The 16,753-nt window shown below is 56.3% G+C and overlaps 1 protein-coding gene across 5 annotated transcripts in view; it reads right to left on the bottom strand.

Annotated features, from left to right (window-relative positions):
• Positions 1-4,524: 4,524 nt before the first annotated feature.
• Positions 4,525-16,753, bottom strand: part of LARP1 (La ribonucleoprotein 1, translational regulator) — a 43,153-nt gene continuing 30,924 nt past the window's right edge. For 3 of the 5 annotated variants that reach the window (XM_055718949.1, XM_055718946.1, XM_055718948.1), the window contains 17 exons: positions 15,344-15,409; positions 14,385-14,556; positions 13,665-13,796; positions 13,369-13,509; positions 12,502-12,664; positions 12,073-12,217; positions 11,677-11,851; positions 10,634-10,803; positions 9,966-10,325; positions 8,673-8,796; positions 7,841-8,046; positions 7,639-7,745; positions 7,130-7,281; positions 6,719-6,863; positions 6,372-6,481; positions 5,657-5,784; positions 4,525-5,089 (listed from right to left, as the gene is read on the bottom strand). In XM_055718949.1, the coding sequence (XP_055574924.1) occupies positions 4,871-5,089; positions 5,657-5,784; positions 6,372-6,481; positions 6,719-6,863; positions 7,130-7,281; positions 7,639-7,745; positions 7,841-8,046; positions 8,673-8,796; positions 9,966-10,325; positions 10,634-10,803; positions 11,677-11,851; positions 12,073-12,217; positions 12,502-12,664; positions 13,369-13,509; positions 13,665-13,796; positions 14,385-14,556; positions 15,344-15,409 (2,715 nt within the window). In that variant the 3' untranslated portion in view covers positions 4,525-4,870. The remainder of the gene's footprint in view (positions 5,090-5,656; positions 5,785-6,371; positions 6,482-6,718; positions 6,864-7,129; positions 7,282-7,638; positions 7,746-7,840; positions 8,047-8,672; positions 8,797-9,965; positions 10,326-10,633; positions 10,804-11,676; positions 11,852-12,072; positions 12,218-12,501; positions 12,665-13,368; positions 13,510-13,664; positions 13,797-14,384; positions 14,557-15,343; positions 15,410-16,753) is intronic. The other 2 variants (XM_055718947.1, XM_055718950.1) reach the window with 1 other exon arrangement.

A 16,753-nucleotide genomic window follows, 5' to 3' on the forward strand; every position in this document is an offset into this window, starting at 1 on the left:
AACTATTACCTGTATTGGAAACTTAAAAACAAAAAAAAAAGAGAGAAGTCAGTGAGGCATTTAACACCAAGTGTAGCAACCCTCCCTTAAAAAGAGCCTAGCATCCATTTCAAACAGTGACAAAGTGACATAACCAGTCTCAGAGGAGACAGGAGAAAATAAGCATTTGCAAACACAGCTTGCTACATTTACAGTTTTCCTTTTTTTTTTTTTTTTTTTTTTCCTTCCTTTTGATAAAATAACTAGAAAGGCATTAACAGCTAGAAGGCCCCCTCTGCACTGCCATGTGGAACGTGTACAGACACGTGGCAGGGTACCGAGGTTAACACATCGTTTTGTTACAGTACAGTCGACCAGTCCCCAGCAAGACGAGCAGTTGCCGAAACTCGAGGGACCCCAAGGGCTACAGCGACAAGCCGCCATCGGGGGTGCAAGGGGGGCAGCAGGAAGAGCAACAGACAGGCGATCGGAACAGCAGGATTATTACTTTTAGTATTTCCCCCCCCCCCCCCCCCCCCCCAAATGAGCACGGCAAAGCAAAGCAGCTGCCTCCGAAACACACCTTCTACCTCCACTCCTGACCCCACGCCGGAGCTCCGTACCCGCTGCACCCACCTGCATCCCAAAGATGGGCTGACCTCGGCAAGGAGCCCGGGGCTGCAGCAGCCTGGGCCGTCCCGAGAGGGGTGAGTTGGGGAGCGCGCCCCCCGCTCTGCCTGCAGGCCTATGGCCTCCCCCAGCCTTGCCGAGAGCCCCCGGAGCTCCCAAGGGCTGGGAGCCAGCACCACGCAGCCCTCGAGAGCTGCGGGATGGCTCAGCGTTCCCAGCAGTACGTGTGCCCAACCCCTCAGCCCACGAAAATTTAAAAAAAAAAAAAAAAAAGGCACAAAAACGTGATGGTGGTGAAGCATCCAAACTAAAAGCAAGGCCAAACTCCTTCCTCAGCAGAAGGGAAAGAACCTTCTCCAAAGCAAAATCCCGCTTTGGACAGCTGTCCCTTCGCCCAGCAGCGGTGCGAACCGTGCGCCGTGCGATGCCTTCTGCATGCAGCTAGGCAGCAAGGTCAGGCGCCCCTGCAGAGCTGCCCCCCGTGCGAGGCGCAGGCAGGGCCAGCCCCCCCGCGGCCAGCCCCCCAGCCCGGCACGGACCGCACGCTCTGCACCCCCCGCCTTGCCACGGCCCCCGCGCAGCACCGGGGTGCAGGATGCTGCCCCGTAACCACGGCCCCGCAGAGCTCCCTGCCCCCCACACCGTGAGGGCAGCGCCCTGCCCCGCATCCCGCAGGGAGGTGAGGGAGCAACCAACAGCTGGTTTCACATCTGTCTTTGCTCCCTGGCTAGGCTGCTGTCTGACAGAGTAAAACGAGGCATACGGTCCGCAAACGTGGAGGGCAGCAGGACCGCGCTTCTGATCCACCTTCCCCTGGGAAACGGGGGGTTCTCACGGGGCCCTCAGCCACACTGTTGTGACAAACCACTGACTCAGCAGACGGGGGGGGGGGGACGGGGGGGGGACACGAACGACACTCCTCCATGCCAAGACTGGAGTCTCAGCCTTAGAAATTACAAAATTAAGATCAACTTAGATTTTGGGAAATTCTCTTGGAAATTTTTTACCTCTTCTACCACCCAAGCAATTCCACAGTCCGCTCCACAAGCAACAACTCCGCAGCAGGAGCTTGCTGCTCCTCGTTTCCTATTTCGCCTGTTGCTAAAATGCAGACAACTGGCTTCAAAAGAGAACACGCACCGATGAGAGGAGCGCTGGGACGCAGCAGTAAGGACCAGCCACAAAACACCCAGACCCGTTTCCACTTGCAAACAACCAGCAACACATCTCCCATGTCTCTGATCAACCCCCATCTCCAGCCTCCGAGGCTCCTCCTTCCCAAATCAGGGGCAAACCCGGCCGCATCCATAACCTCAGGGATCTGACTCCAGTTCACAAGGGGAGGGGGGGAAATCCAGAAATAACAGTCACGGCCACAGCACTGTACAAGTGTTACTTGCCTGCCCTGCCCAGTTACCACCCCGCAACCCCAGAGCGCTGCTGCTGTGACGGGGCAAGCCACAGACTCAGGCTGGCGCGCCGAATCGGGCCCATGAGCGGTACGGAGCTGCAGGGGGATGTGGCAGGGGCGGACGGACCAGGGCAGGATCACACCACCAGGAAACAGCAAAGTAGCAGCTACCCAGCCTCACTCAAACCCAGCTGTGCTTTCAATTCTAGCAGCAGTTCACCAAGCTGCTCCACACGGACCAGCCCACCTCCCCAGCCCACCCCCCACCCCCCACCCCAGCAGCATCTTCAACGCAGCGTCGGTTTGGGAAGGCGACTGACTTCAGCCAGGGCTCTGTGAACGCCCACGGCCGCTGCTGATGGGCAGCTTGCCCAAGCTCACGCCAAGCTCACCCCACTCCATCTCCACTCTCAGCTCCTGGCTGCTCTCAGCCACCAGCCCCGCAGCCACACAGGGACAGCCCTGGAAAGATGACTCCATCCTCCAGCTCTAAGACAGCCCTCTGGATCAATAACTGGATACTTTGGGAAAATGCTGTTTGTTACCGGCTTAAGATTTTGCAGAGAGCGCAACGCAATTAGCTGCATTATGAACAGCCCGCTGCAGTGCCCGCCCCACACCATGCGCAGGAGCACGCTTTGCAGCTCACAAGGACAGAGCGCCCGAGCCACAGCCCAGCCGGCTGCAAAGCAAGCTTCCCGTCCCAGGAGATGGAGCACGGTGACAGCAAGGTAAGCGGCTCTGCTGAAAAGGAGCTTCTACCCTCATGGCAGGAACACGACTTTCCAGTGCTACTTCTGGGCCCCAGGAGCCGATCTCGCCCCTCTGACACATGCCCGCTGGGAGGGAATGCAGCTCCGGAGCCTGGGGACACTCTGCCTGCCCAAGCCCACTCGGTGCTGGGCAAAGGAACCAAGTAAATGCCACAGCAGCTCTGCAGCCACCTCCTTGCCTCAGCCAAGCGAGGAGCAGCACGGTGTTATCTCAGCTCTTGGAGATGCACAGGGACACTTCCCTAAGGAGGAGACCACGCAGCCGCCTGCCAAGACACAATGTACAAGAAACTCGGGCGAGAGCCCTCCTTTGCCAGGCAGGGCTCCTGCTCACGCACAGCACAAGTCCCACCAGCAGCCCTGGGCCGGTAAGGGCTGCAAGACACGGGTTCCCTGGGGCTGCGTTGCTCCTTCTTCAGGCTACAGCATTACGGTGGCACCAGGGAGACACCAGCCCTCCTACCTGCTCGCAGCAAGGACCAGTCAGTCCCTCCACAGCTGCTGTGACAGATCTCCCCGCTCACCCCCTGACCACGCTGAAGGTGCGGGCTGGAGCAGACCCACCTCCTGCCCCAGCCTGCCTGGAGAGGGCACGGGGCGGCTGAGCGAGGCCATAAGCACGTACAAGTCGCTGTCGCGGGAAGATGCTACAATGCTATATACACAACATAGCGGCTTTACTCATGAGCACAAGTCTTGGATTTGACTGCCCTGGGCACCTTCCCCCGCAAGAACCAGGGCTGGTAGCGGGTCTCCACGATGCGGGGAAATATCCGAGTGAGCTGCGGGGTCAGAGGAAAGGCCGCAGGGAAGATCAGCTCGGCAGCAATGCCATGAGGAGTCTCCGGGCTGAGGGGATGGGGGGGGGCCAAGAGCCCAGTGTGCCCCAGGGTGCAGGAAGCTAGCAAGCCTCCCGGTCCAGCTCTACCATAAGGCAACTTTTTTTTGTGTGGTTTTTTGGGTTTTTTGTTTGTTTTTTTTTGTTTTGTTTTTGTTTTGTTTTTTTTTTTTCTTCAATAGTATTTCCAAGGAAGAAAGCAAAGGGAGATGGTGTCTTTTTAAAGTGTTTTGTTTTTTTTTTTTTTCATTCCTTTCAGAGGGGTTTGTGTTTGTTTTTGTTGTTGTCATTTCATTTTTCCAAGGGAAAAGGAAGAGAAACCCTCCTTTGGCAAAGTCCTGTCTTTGCATGCGATGGGCATTCCTGGAGCAGCGGGTGCATCGTCCATGCAGGCTTGAGTCCAGGTGCCTGCCGGCTTCCCACCAGCCATCCTCGCAGGAAGGAGTTAGAACAAGCCTATCCTTGGCAAAGGTCCTTTGGTTGACTTCCAAATTGTCCGTGATGGAAGGGAGAGGCGGGCGGAAGGAGAGCCAGACCCTCGGGAAGGTCGGAGGTGAAGACGTCGGGGAGGAGGGATCAGGAGGACAAACAGGGTGATGCTCCTGTCGTGGCGGTTGGTGTCGGAGAGGAACCGCCACGCGTGGAATGGGAGAAGTCAGCCAGGTCGTGGAGATCAGAGGCTCTGCAGCACTGCGACACACTGTGGCTTCGGTCCCCCATCAGGGAACCTCGCTCCTCTGAGCTTCCTGAGCGGGCTGCCCTGCGATCCGAGGGGGGACACTGAGGGGAGTCATTGGGGCCGCACAGAGCAGACTTGTTTTGGTAAATCCAGACAAACCTCTAGCAATAATTTAAAACTTGATATATATATATAATAATAAAAAAATCTCCCCTTTCCAACCCAGCCAGAACACTTTTTTTTTTTTTTTAAAGACACTAAGACATGAGTGTGTGCACAGGAGGGGAGGGAAGGGAAAGCAAAGGATGGGCCTGCTGGGAGCGGGTCTGGCTCTGGTCAGGGTTGTAATAGCAAAATGGTGTTTTAAATGCAATCGTCTTTGCTTTCCAGCCACAAGAGAAAAAAAATCATGTGCGTTGAAGTTTCTCCCAAGCAGCCTATTCCTGGGCACCCACCTTCCAGCTTCCTTCCTGTCCCACCCCCTCACATCTCCCCTTCTCCGAGCCAGTCTCCCACCAACCCACCCCGTCCCCCGGCAGGAAGCAGATGCTGCAGCCTCTCTACTTCCCCACTGTCTGCGATTCTGCAGCCGACAGGGCGGGGGATTGCTGGCTCAGGTTTTTGGCATCCTCTTGTGCAGGCTGGCTGGGCGAGGCGTGGGCTTGGCTGGGTGGGCACTGGCTGACTGTTTTGCTGGAAGACTGGGATGGGTAGCGCTTCCTGCCATCTCCTGACGTCGTAGGGTATCTCTTGTGTCCACCTTCCTCCCCCATGGGTGGCTGGAAGAAAAAACACACCAGCTGCAAATGCACAACCTGCTGCAAATGCAGATGCCCTTCCCCTGGATCAGGGAACAGCCTGCCTGCACACCTGTAGTTGCAACTTTTCTCCCTGACCCACAAAGAACACACATCCTCAACCGCAAGCACACAGCTGTCCTCCTCTCCAAACCTACTGCTGCCAGAAAGACAGACTGACTCCCAGCCAAGCACAATAGTGACAACTTGCTCCTAGGCACCTCCTTCCAAGACAAGGGGCACAGTCAAGGAGCTGAAGCTCCACACAGCGCTGGCTCCCCTCAAACCATCAAGGCTCACTCTCCTCCTCAGCTCATCAGGGAAGATGGGCTCATCCAGTTCCCCAGAGAGCTGCTCCGAAGTGGATTTGCAATATTCAAACCCTGCAGGTTGTTCCTGGCCCGGCTGCAATGACAGGGCCTGACACTAGGTGTCGCTGACTCCCCCTGCCTGGCACTGCTTGGGGACCGGTCCCCAAAACGTCCTCGGAGGGGGCAGAGGGGCGTTTGCAGGGGCCGTCAGCATGGCCCGGGCATTGTGTCTACTCACATCCACTCGGAAGTCCTCGAGGCGCTTGAACTTGCTGAGGTATTCTTGCAGTTTGCTGTTAATGTCCAGATTTTTGGCTTTGGAATATTTTAAGAAGGCCCAGAACTTTTCCAGCCCGTAGAGCTGTCCTGCAGGAGAAGAAAACCAAACCAGATGTCAGCAGGACAAGTGTCAAACCAGACATCAGAACACTTTCCTCCAAGCTTCTCCACCACTCATCCCACGAGCCCTCCTGTCCCACTAGTAGGCACAACCAAGCCAGGATGGAAAACCTGGAGGGAAGCCCCCTACGTCAGTAACGGGCAGCCCTCCTGAAGGGGATGTCCCCAGCCTCGCCTGACCTGGTGGTGACAAGGCTCGGCCGCTGCAGGGTCTTGAGAAATCCTAGAGGGACCAGTGCCTCTAGAGAAATGTTTTTGGTAGAGCTACAGCCTCCCATTGCCCTCCTCCACACCCCAACCCCCCCCCGCCCCCCCCCCCCGAAGTCTTCAGGGCAGTGAACATCCATTCAACCCTCTCCCATGAAGCAACAGGACGCCCCGCCGGTCCCCACCACACACGCCGGTCCCCACCACACACGCCGGTCCCCACCACACACGCTGATGTACGGCATTACAGGGCTTCCCCAAAGGCATGAGAAGAGGCCCAGGGGCAGCCACGCAGCTGAGCTACATCCCCAGCTACAACCCCAGGGGAGGCAAAAGGAGGCACTTACCAGCCTCGTAATCCTTGATGGTCTCTTCTTGGAAGTCCTTAAAGATGTCTGGCCGGAATTTCTTCTCCAGCCCGTAGCTGTAGTATCTGAAAAGGCACTCCAGACCGTACCTGGGAATGGAGCAGCACATGGTGCTCAGGCACTGGCACATGAAACACCTGGACAGAGGCTCTTGAGGCAAAAGCCCTGCTCTGCACCAGCAGCAGGAGGTGGCCAAGGGCAATCCAAGCCCTGCCCCTGAGCAAGGCAGAGATGCTGCTTTGTTCTGCTGTGAGCCCTGCAAAGGGCCGAATACTTCTTCCCTCACTTCTCTCCCAGGAAAAGCTGCTCTGCCCCTCCTCTCCTACCTGTACCCCTCCTTCCCGTCCTCCACAGCCAGTTGCTTGAACTCCTCATACATTTTCTTGTTGAAGTGATCTCGGAGGAAGAAGGACCAGAACCGGAAAAGCGTGTTCATCTCCTGGGACTGACCAATGCCCAGCCGCTTCCGCTCTGTTTCAGGAAGAAAGGGTGATGACCAGGCAGATCCTTTCCCATGGAGCCAGAGGGCTCTGCGGCACTGTGACTGCACCCAGCCCCAGTGCTGGACACCCCGAGCTACAGCCCACGCTTGCCACAAACCGCGGGGAAACGTCAGCTACCAGCAAGGTTGTCGGACCCTGTTTATCTCCGTGTGCATGCTCTGTGGCCATACCCTGCCCCAGGACACAGCGGACACAGACACCCTGCCCCACACCCCGCAGCGCAGGCGTCCCTACCATTAAGGCAGCGCCGACGGTACTTGTGGTAGACATGTTGCGTGAAGCCATTCTCCTTAAGAAGCTCATGTGAAGGATGCTGGAACTTGGGCAGGGACTGCGGGGTGCAGCCGTAGCTTCCGACAGCCGGGGTCCCCTCCGAAGGGCTCGAGCTGAGTGTGAGAGACTCCTGTCAAGACCCTTCCTTGGCATCACTCAGCTGACAGCAGAGCGGTCACACACCCCACAGCACTTGTCCCACCGCCTCCCTGGAACCGTCTACTCTGGGTTTGGGACCCGAGCCACGGGGTATCCTACTAGGAAGGGAACCAATGTTTCCAACAGTCTCATCTCTTTATTCCAAGGCTCCAGACTTTCCTTAGCTTCTTCCAGGAGGGGCAAGCTGGGTCCCAGTCCTGTCTGCAGCCACCTAACAGGAGACGTCCCCTGCAAGGCCAGATGCTGCCTCTCCCCTTCCTTCCCACACTTGCTCCCCTCCCCATTTCTGGCTCCTCCGTGACCTCAAGTACCTGATGGAGGCAGTTCGGGGCCTGTGCTCCCGAGAGTCCATCACCCAGCCCACATGGCACTCCATCGGGGGGTTCGAACTGTGCCTCGTCTTCCTTTTGCGCGGAGTCTGCAAGACATGGTGCATCAGGGATGCACGCACTCCCTCCCCAGACCCCGCTGGGAAACCCCAGCTCCCGTCCCACACCCCAGCCCTGGTCCCACCTTGGCATCTATCGTCCTGCCCTCTTTCACCACTGGGTAGAACCGGGGCGTCTGGGTTGGGTCCTTCAGCTGAGGCGTGCGAGGGGTCCGGGGGGTCCTGGCATTGCGGTAGTTGGGCGACTCTGGTACAGTCGTAGGCAAAGACCGGGCAATGGTTGAAGGCTCGGGGACTCCAAACAACTTGTTAGCCAAAGCGTCTGTAGGTACTGCAGAGACAAAAGCCCCCACCCCAGGTCAAGCTGTGCTCTGAGCATGAGAGCAGCACTATGGTCAAGGGACATCCATCTGGCCGATGGGAAGCAGCAGGGGCAGGAACGCAGGGACACATCCCAGCTCTCCAAGACAAACAGCTTCAAATGGTGACAACACGTCACCAGCTTGGCCAGACAACCCAAAACCTAGCAGCAGATCTAAGGACTGAGCTTTCAGGGATCCCACAAGGTATCTAATTTCTCATGGCTAACAGCAGCGACAAACCCCGCATCCCCAAGAGAAGGACACAGCACCAGGTGCCATGTGCAGCCAAACAAGGAAGGCCCAACAGGCAGCTGCTTCCAGGTACTCAAGAGAGGGTCCAAGAGGAAAGTCACATCAAGGGGAGCTACAAGTCTGCCAAGGCTTCCTCGCTCAATTGGGACACCTCTGCTTTTGGGCCTCCTCTTCTGGAGCCCAAAAATATAAAGCTGGGAGAAAGGCATTGCTCTGGGAAAGATAAACTGCACCTGTGGCCCCAATTCCTTCTCCCTAGCTGCTACCCAACCTCCAAGGATCTCTCATCAGGAGAAACAGAAACAAATTCAGTTCCACCCATTCATGCCCTCCCATCTCTTACCTTGCTGGAACCTGGGGGGACCAGGAGGGACTTCCTGATTTGGATCCACAGGGGGCTCTGGGGTCAGGGTGTCAAACTGCTCCCTGCTGATCATATTCACCTTCTTGAAGTTCTCCACCTCTTGCTGCATTGGAAGAGGAAGGTGATGAAGCAACAAATTGCCCTCTTCTCCCCTCACCCCATCAGCTTATCATGACCACCACTCTACTTGTGCAACAGCCACAACGCTGGGCACCAAGTGCAGCCATGGCATCTGGGTGCCCAGAAGGGTGACCTGCCGTGCAGAGGTAGAGAGGGGAGACGCAGCAGACAGAACTGGGCACTGCATGGGCCAGATCTGAGCCACCTGCTGCTCCCAAGCTTTCAGGGATCCTAACAGGCAGCTCCACTAACCGTTGCTTGCTTCTTTCAGGCTTTTACTCACCCAGGTCAGCACCGGTGCAGAAAGGTTCAAAGCAAGCTTTGTAGCCTGTGCTTGGCCAGGACCCCATTGCCCCTGCCACCTTCTTGCCTCTCTAGAACCTCCTCCTTGCATTCTCACAGCCACACTGGGAGTGGGGCACAATGCTCCAGGAACCCATAACCCCAGCACACCGACCCTCTGCCACCTCTCTCCCCACACCTTCAGCTTCTGCCGCTCCAGAGTGGCACTGCTTTAGCAGTGTGCCAGGTACCAGACATGGGAACACTGAGCCCAGCTGGTAGCTCCAACAGGCCACCCCACCTTGCAGCCAAAATAACTTCCACTGCTGAACGAGTCTAGTCAAGTCCCTGACTGTGAGAGTCACCAAGCTGGGACTCAAACGTTCCAAAGCAGCAGATGGGATTTCTATAAAAAGCCCTGGTCTATGCAAACCGGCACTAAAATGAAGAGCACAGGTCCAGTGCAGCCTAGCCATCTATGAACCTGTCCCCAGTAAGCGCAGTCTCCAAGGGACCGTGCCATGGAGCACTGGGCACTATGGACAGTGCAGAGACACCCAGTTCTCCCCATAGATCTAGCACTGCCTGCCAAGACCCTGGCAGACAGCAAAGTAATGGGCTCCATGTTCTAGGTCACCTCATTACTGGTACTTTGTTTACCTGGCTGCAGCCTTAACGCCACGTTACAGAGCTGTGTTTATCCCTGATGCAGCAGAGCATGACACTGGGAGTCAGAAATCCCAAGCTCTGCAAGAGGACTAACTCCAGCCTAGCTCCACCCCATGAGTGGGCTGTAACTTGCTGTACTGCCCTTTCCACCACACCACGAGGCCCCCCATGCACTCCCTTCCTTGGATCAGCTACTCTCACCTTGATCTGCGAATACTCTGGCTCAAACTGCTCTGTCCACAGGTCCTGCTCATAGTAGTACAGCCCATCGTTGATCACCTTAGCCAGCTCTGAGCTCATTTTAGCCCTGGATGTGTGATTGCCAGTCCGGTCCCCACCAGGATGCCGGCGCAGGTAAGGAGGTGTCTGCGTCACGATGAGAATCTTGTTCACGTCCCGATCATCAATCTCGTAATCCGAATCTTCATCTGACCAATCAGTGAAAGTGTTCTTGCGGCCATCCATCTGCTCCATCTCCTCATCGAAGAGGAAGTCTAGCTCTTCGGGTTCATCTTGGTCCTTTTGCTTTTGCTGCTGCAGTGTCTTTGACTCCTCTGGTTTCTACAGGTAGGGGGGCAAAGGTGACACAGGGTAAAGGCTGCACAGCAACACAAGCCTACTGCCTGGAGACAAACTATTGCCCTTTGTTTCCTTACTGCAGCCAGAAGCCGCCCATCTGGGGAGAACACGTTATTTACACCACTGAGGAACAGCTCTTAAGGGGGTCAGATGGGGCCAGGAGAGACTAGGACATCACTCCTGTGACCAGCAGACCCTATCTGATCTGATGCCCGCCTACTTATGGTTCACGTCATCCAGACAGTTAACTGGGAGATCGCCACCCTGAGAGCTCCTACATCACTACCCACCTTGGGCCTGGCTGGGGAGGGCCGAGGTCTCTTCTTCACTTCAATCCACGTCTCTGAATCCAGGTCTGGCAGACTTGTGGACAGGCCCTTGGGCATAGTCTTCAGGTTACTGACCTCCTCCGTTTTGGTGGGGACTGGGCTGGAGGGACGCGGGGAGCCAGGAGCAGACTCTAAAGCCAACAAGAGCCACAAGATGCTTTAGAGGGAGGGAGGGAGCCTGAGGGCTTGAGTACTTAAGTACCAGACCAAAGAGGGAGTTATTTTGGCAGCATGGCACAGCTTGTGGTACTAGCTAGCATCCAGTGGCCAAGGCTTACCAGCACATCACCCATAAGTGCTTGAGGGAGAGGAGAGAAAATAAAGGAAAAAAAGTCTCCAGTTAAGGCTGTGACGCTGGTGGTGGCCACAGAGCTCCGTAGGTGACAGCTTCCCAGACACACAAAGTCCTAAAGCTTGTACTCTGCTGCTGTCAAGGAAACCTTCCCAAGAGTCTGCAGCCAGTGAGAACAGATCTGCTGCTGCCAAAACTAACTCCTACAACAGTACCGAGAAGATCCTCCACTTGGCCTCTTGGGCCCAGCCCTGGGCTCCTGCCAGCCCCCACGGGATGGGGGGCCAAGAGCACAGAGCCGCCTATGAAGGAGAGCAGACCCTCCCCCAGCACTCTGTTTACAGCTCCATACATGCTGCCCCATTTATGCCCAGGACCTCCTCACCCATTATGGAAAAAGCTGGGTTCATGAGTGTCTCCTGCTCTGCCCAGCAGCAGTAGAGGACTTCCAGGCACAGCCGAGAGACTTCCAGCAGGACTGACCCTCCCTGAATGTCTTCAGCCCCCCCCAGAGAAAAGCCACAGACTCAGCCTCTCATGTTTCCCCGTGTACAGCAGCAGCATCTGGGGCTCTGAGGACGGAGCCCACACCAGCTCCCACCACCAAGCAAAGAGCAAACGGCAGAGCCCTGCCCTAGGGAACACTCCTGACTCAGAGCCTCAGTTCTCCCTCCACATCCCACATCTCCCTCCACATTCCCCAAGCGTTCACCTGTCTCCTTCTGGAAGCTCTGCCGGGGCACAAACTCAGGGCAGTTGATGAACTGCGAAAAGTCCGTCTGCGTGTAGTCTGCCATTGGAGGGCCAGGGAGAGCCCATTTTTCTGGCTGCTCTTTTCTCCTGATCTTCTCATCCACGATTTCCACCACCTTGCTGTCCTTCAGAGCCTGGAACCAAGCGATACCCAGTTAACTGAGGGCCCTGCTTCAGCACAGTGAGTGGCTCAGCCCCAGCCCTTCCTCCCCAGGAGGGCCAAGAGGAAGAGGGAACAAGTCAAAGACAAGGGAAGGCTCCACTCGCATCTCGCCCGCAACCCATCTAGAAAACAAGCCTCAGACAGGAGCGGCAAGAAGAACAAGAAGGGAAGTTAATCCTTCCTTGCCCTCACCTTGATGATGAGGCTGATGTCTGTGGTCAGCGCCTGCACCCGGTGGAAGCTGGCGATCAGGGTGATGGGAAGGAAGCCGTCCGAGTCCATCTTGCGACGCAGGAAGAAGTCTCGCTCCAGGTTGTCCACACTGAAGTAATATTCTCTGTATGGACAACACATCAGTGAGAGGCAGCTCCAAGCCACCTTCCTCTAGGCACCCCCAAGGAAATAACCCCACACACGCACTTCTGCTACTGCAAAGCTGAAGACAGACAGCGTGGGGAGCCCAGACTTGGGGCAAGCTGGTGCTATAAGCTGATGGCACAGAGTCAACACACCTCGGCTCTATCCCTACCCACGGGATTAGCTATGCAGCCTCTGGGGATGGCATCTGTGAACAACCCACCAACGACCAACACTCAGACAAGGAGAAGAGGTAGTGCTTACATCTGCCGCTTGATGTAGTCTTTGAGTAGTTCCTGGTCCACGCTGTAAAGCTCGGCGCTGCTGATGTTGTCGAAGTAGTAAGTGATGTTGCTAGCGTACTTCTGGGTGCGGGAGCCATCCGAGCCCTCAAATTTCCGGTAGCCATACTGGTAGTCAAAGTGCCCTGTGGGACACCAGCAAGGGTCAGCACAGAGCCCCTGGGACCTGCTAGACGGGCTGCGTGGCCGGATGGGGCCAGACTCCTGCCCAAACAGCTCCTTCTGCACTGTTCCTGTGGCCCCTATGGCAGCCCACGATGGCACATCACTCGCCCACATCCACTCTCCTCCTGCAGAAGGGATCCCAGTAAAGCTTTAACACACCAAGCCACAGAGAGGCCAGGAGCCCTCTTACCCAGGAGGGCTGAGCAGCCCAGGTGACACACAAAGGCCCTATAGCGAAGCTGTGCCTGGGTTTAGCACAGCACTGCCCTGTCAAACGCCAGTGCAGATGCTCTTTCTCATCCAAGCCATGACTTCTGCTTGGCTCTCAACAGGACATAAAAGCCTACACAAGCATCAGCATGCTTCAGGTCCTGCAAGCAGGGGTACTGCAAGGGGCAGAAAACAGGTGGAAGCGCTTGGCCCGAGTAGCAGAAAGAGATTTCCCTGTATTAAAACACTAGTAAGAACAATTTGCTTTTAATAAAAGAAGCTCAAGTTACCAGCTGGGATGACCAGCCACAATATTCCCCTGTATCCCTACAGCGTCATGCCCTCTCCCCAGCCCACCCTGGACCCCCAGATCTCACACACACAGAGGCCTGCACACTTCGGCACATGCTCTGTTCTCTCCCTACTACCACGAGACCACACATACAGTGATCACCTCTGCCCCGGCCACGGCCCCTGCCACGGCCCCGGCCTCGGCCCCGGAAGGTCCCTCGCACAGCTCCTCCCTCGCTCTTCACGCTGGAGGTTTCATCATGGTCCTGCCAGCTGCGCTCGTGCTTGTTGTCTGGGTGCCAGCCTGCAGCAGATGGGGAAGGAGAGACAGAAGGAGTGTTACAGGATGGAAGCACCTCCCTGGAGCGAGCCCACCGCCCCACGGCGTGCCTGGGCATCATGGCTTGCTCTGCCCCACGGCCAGGGCAGGGAGAGCGGGTGCCCGGCCTGAGCCCCCACCTTTCAGCTCACTGCGGTTGTTGGAGGGGTGCCTGTGCTGCTCGTTTTGCCGGTTGTTCCGAGACGCCGTTTTGTCCCTTGGCACCTCTGACTTCATGTCTATCTGCAAAGGGACCCACTTGTGTTTGTTGCCTGCAAAAGGACAGGGTTTGGGTGTGACACAGGTTCAGTGTGTCTGCTTCCTCCCCTGCAGCCCCCCCGTGCCACACAGCCCCCACAAACGGAGGAGAGAAAGCAGCAGGGCCTTTCGGATCAACCCTGTCCTCACACATCCCTCCAGGCAGAAAGGCTCCGACTGGGATTCTCGGACACAAAGGGACATAACACAAAACTCCCCTGTTGCTTCACAGCACTTGTCCTTCCTCTGCCCCTTTCTGTTCACTGAGGCTCAGCCCAGACAGAGCTCACGTGTCAGGCACGATGATGCAGCCCACAGGCAGGGGCTTTTCTGTGCCACCACAGAGCACACGTGAGAGGGAACTACTGCCACACCTCCCAGTCAACGCCCCTACTTGGGCCCTGCTCCACCTGCTTCCACAAAAATGACACTCTGCCCCCTTGAAGCCTGCAAACATCTTTTCACCGCAGCTGGCCCTGTGCTGGGATGATGTCCTGCAGCAAGGCTTCCAGGAAGGCAGTGGAAACTTCCACCAGGATGTGCGCTGCAGAGAGGAACACAGGCCGAGCACGGGGAACTGTCCCCATCAGGTCTTCCCTTACCTTTCTTCTTCTGGGCTGACTTCTGGTTGTCATCGTCACCATTCTTCTCTTCCCCAGACTCATCTGATTTGGTTTTCAGGCTCTCTTTGCTGTCACTCCCATCCCCTTTCTCCTGCTCTTTCATGTCTTTCTTGACAGGCAGTTTCCGGAGGGATGGTGCTTTGTGTGGCTGCTGGAGACACACCAGTGCGGAAAAGATGTCAGAGGTGGGTGAAACGAAGAGCTGGAGGCAGAACCCAGCTGTTCCAGCAGGAGCAGGAACAGGAGGACCTTGCCCTAGGCTGGAAGCATCCCTGCTCCATGCCTCTCAGAGCTGTATGGTTCCTGGGGATGGGCTTATGTCTAAGCAGGGCAAGGGCCTCTACAGATGCTAGGAAGTGCTCCAGCCAAGACAAGCCCCAGGCACAGAAGTTACTGAGATGGACTGTCAGGGAGGCCTGGTGCTCCTGGATGAGGTGTCCTACAAGGGACCAGACTGCCCCAAAGGCAAATGGGTGAGTGACCCTCATGCCCTGACAGCCAGCCAGGAGCTGGCAAAGCAGCACCCAAAAATAGAAAAGTTTCAACAACAGCCACGTCTGCAGCACAAGAGGAAGGCCACAGCCCTCGGGCACACCAGCCCTTTCTCGTGCACTTTCAGTTGCTCCTGTGGAAGTCCTGACTTTTGCCCAGGCCCCTCCTTGCAGTGAGCAGCCCTGAGGAGAGTGGGTCCGAGCTGCCCTACCTGCTTTACCCAGCCCAGGGGTTCAGACCGGGCTTCGGGCTCCCAGAATAGCAGTGAGGGAAGGAGCCCAATGTGCAGGGCAGCCCTAAAAGGAAATCCCCTGCACGCTATTCCTGGCTGCCTCCACACTGGCACTCAGCACCCCAAACGGCCTGGCTCAGCCAGCGCTTCTTAGAGGGACGGGGAGGCGCGCAAGGGCCTCATCCTGCTCATCTGACTGATTTTGTGTTCTCACCTGGACACTCTTGTGGGCTATTTCTCCAGGTGTTGGCCAGTTTGTGGCATCACCGAAGTCCCCAACCTTGTATCCAAAGAGAAAAGTCTTGTTAGTGCACAAGCTGCAGGCGCCATTCCCTGCTTCCATAGCCAGAAGCCCTTCCAGCCACACTGTCACGGCCACCACCCACGGCTGTCCTGTGGGTGGCTGTCCCTGGGAGCCTGGGGGGCAACACTCAAACTGCATATACACAGCCCCTTTCCCCACCCAAGCAGGGCCCCCAAATTAATCCCAAATAAACTGCAGACAAGTTTTTGTCTGTCAGGGATTGTAATGAGGCTGCTACCAGCCCCCCAGCTCCTACCAAACGTTTTGCCCCAGCAGAAGTATTTGGCACCAAGTTGACCAGGGTCACTCACTCATCATAGGCACCATCCCTTGGACAGGGAAAGCACATAGCTTTCAGCATCCTAAATCCACCTGGAGCAACTACATCCCATTAAAGCAGCAGTCTCTCCTAGCAGCAGGTTACAGCCAGGCACAGCTTCACTGAGCGCCCAACAGCAACCGAGTGCTGGCAACCACAAAGCAAAGGGAAAAGGGATCACATAGAACTGGTAGAAAAATTCAAGCTGGTATTTGATGGTAGGGAGCTTCCTCGTTTCGGACACCCCATGGCCACATGTGGGACCACCAGTCACTTTATGCTGAATAAATTACTTGGCCATTACTATAAATTCTACCTGCCCCAGGTTTCAGAGGACCTGCAGGACAGACAGGAAAGGACACGCACAGCTGCCCAGCTACATGATCAATCACGGCTGGGCACTGAGTTTATCTGGGCACAGAAACTCCTCCTTGCCCTTGGGGGGTTATTATTTCTAAATTAACTTGGGGTCACCAAGTCCCTCAGGAGATGACATCTCTACATTCAGGTGCCATGCTACTCTCCCCAGGAGGCAGGTTTCCTGGGAAAACCACTTCCAGTGCAGGGCCATGCCTGTTTCACAGGCAGGAACACTTCCATATCCAGGGCCCTCCCCTCCCTGAGATGGAACAGATAAGAAGTCACATCAAGTTTCAGACAAGTCTTCACTGGCTGCTGGGAGCCAACACCAACAGCCCATGTCCCTAGCTGTGCCCCAGCTGCATGCAACATCCTCAGAAGCAACTGTCCCTCCATCATATGTTGATCTCCTGGAACAGATTGCCCTGATTCCTCCAAAGGAGTTGCTTTGTTTGAAACCAATTACCCTGGCTCTCTGTGTGCCAGTGAAGAACAGATTGCACAGGGAAGAAGGAAGGACCTGCAGACACACTGCTCCATCACACTGCCCCCATGTCTGCACTACGGAGCAGGGCACTGGCTAAGCCCATAAGGGACTTGGGGTGCCGGGAGCAGCTTTCCACATGCAGGACTGTGCTCCA

This window comes from Falco cherrug, chromosome 8, assembly GCF_023634085.1.
Source record: "Falco cherrug isolate bFalChe1 chromosome 8, bFalChe1.pri, whole genome shotgun sequence".
Taxonomy (NCBI): domain Eukaryota; kingdom Metazoa; phylum Chordata; class Aves; order Falconiformes; family Falconidae; genus Falco; species Falco cherrug.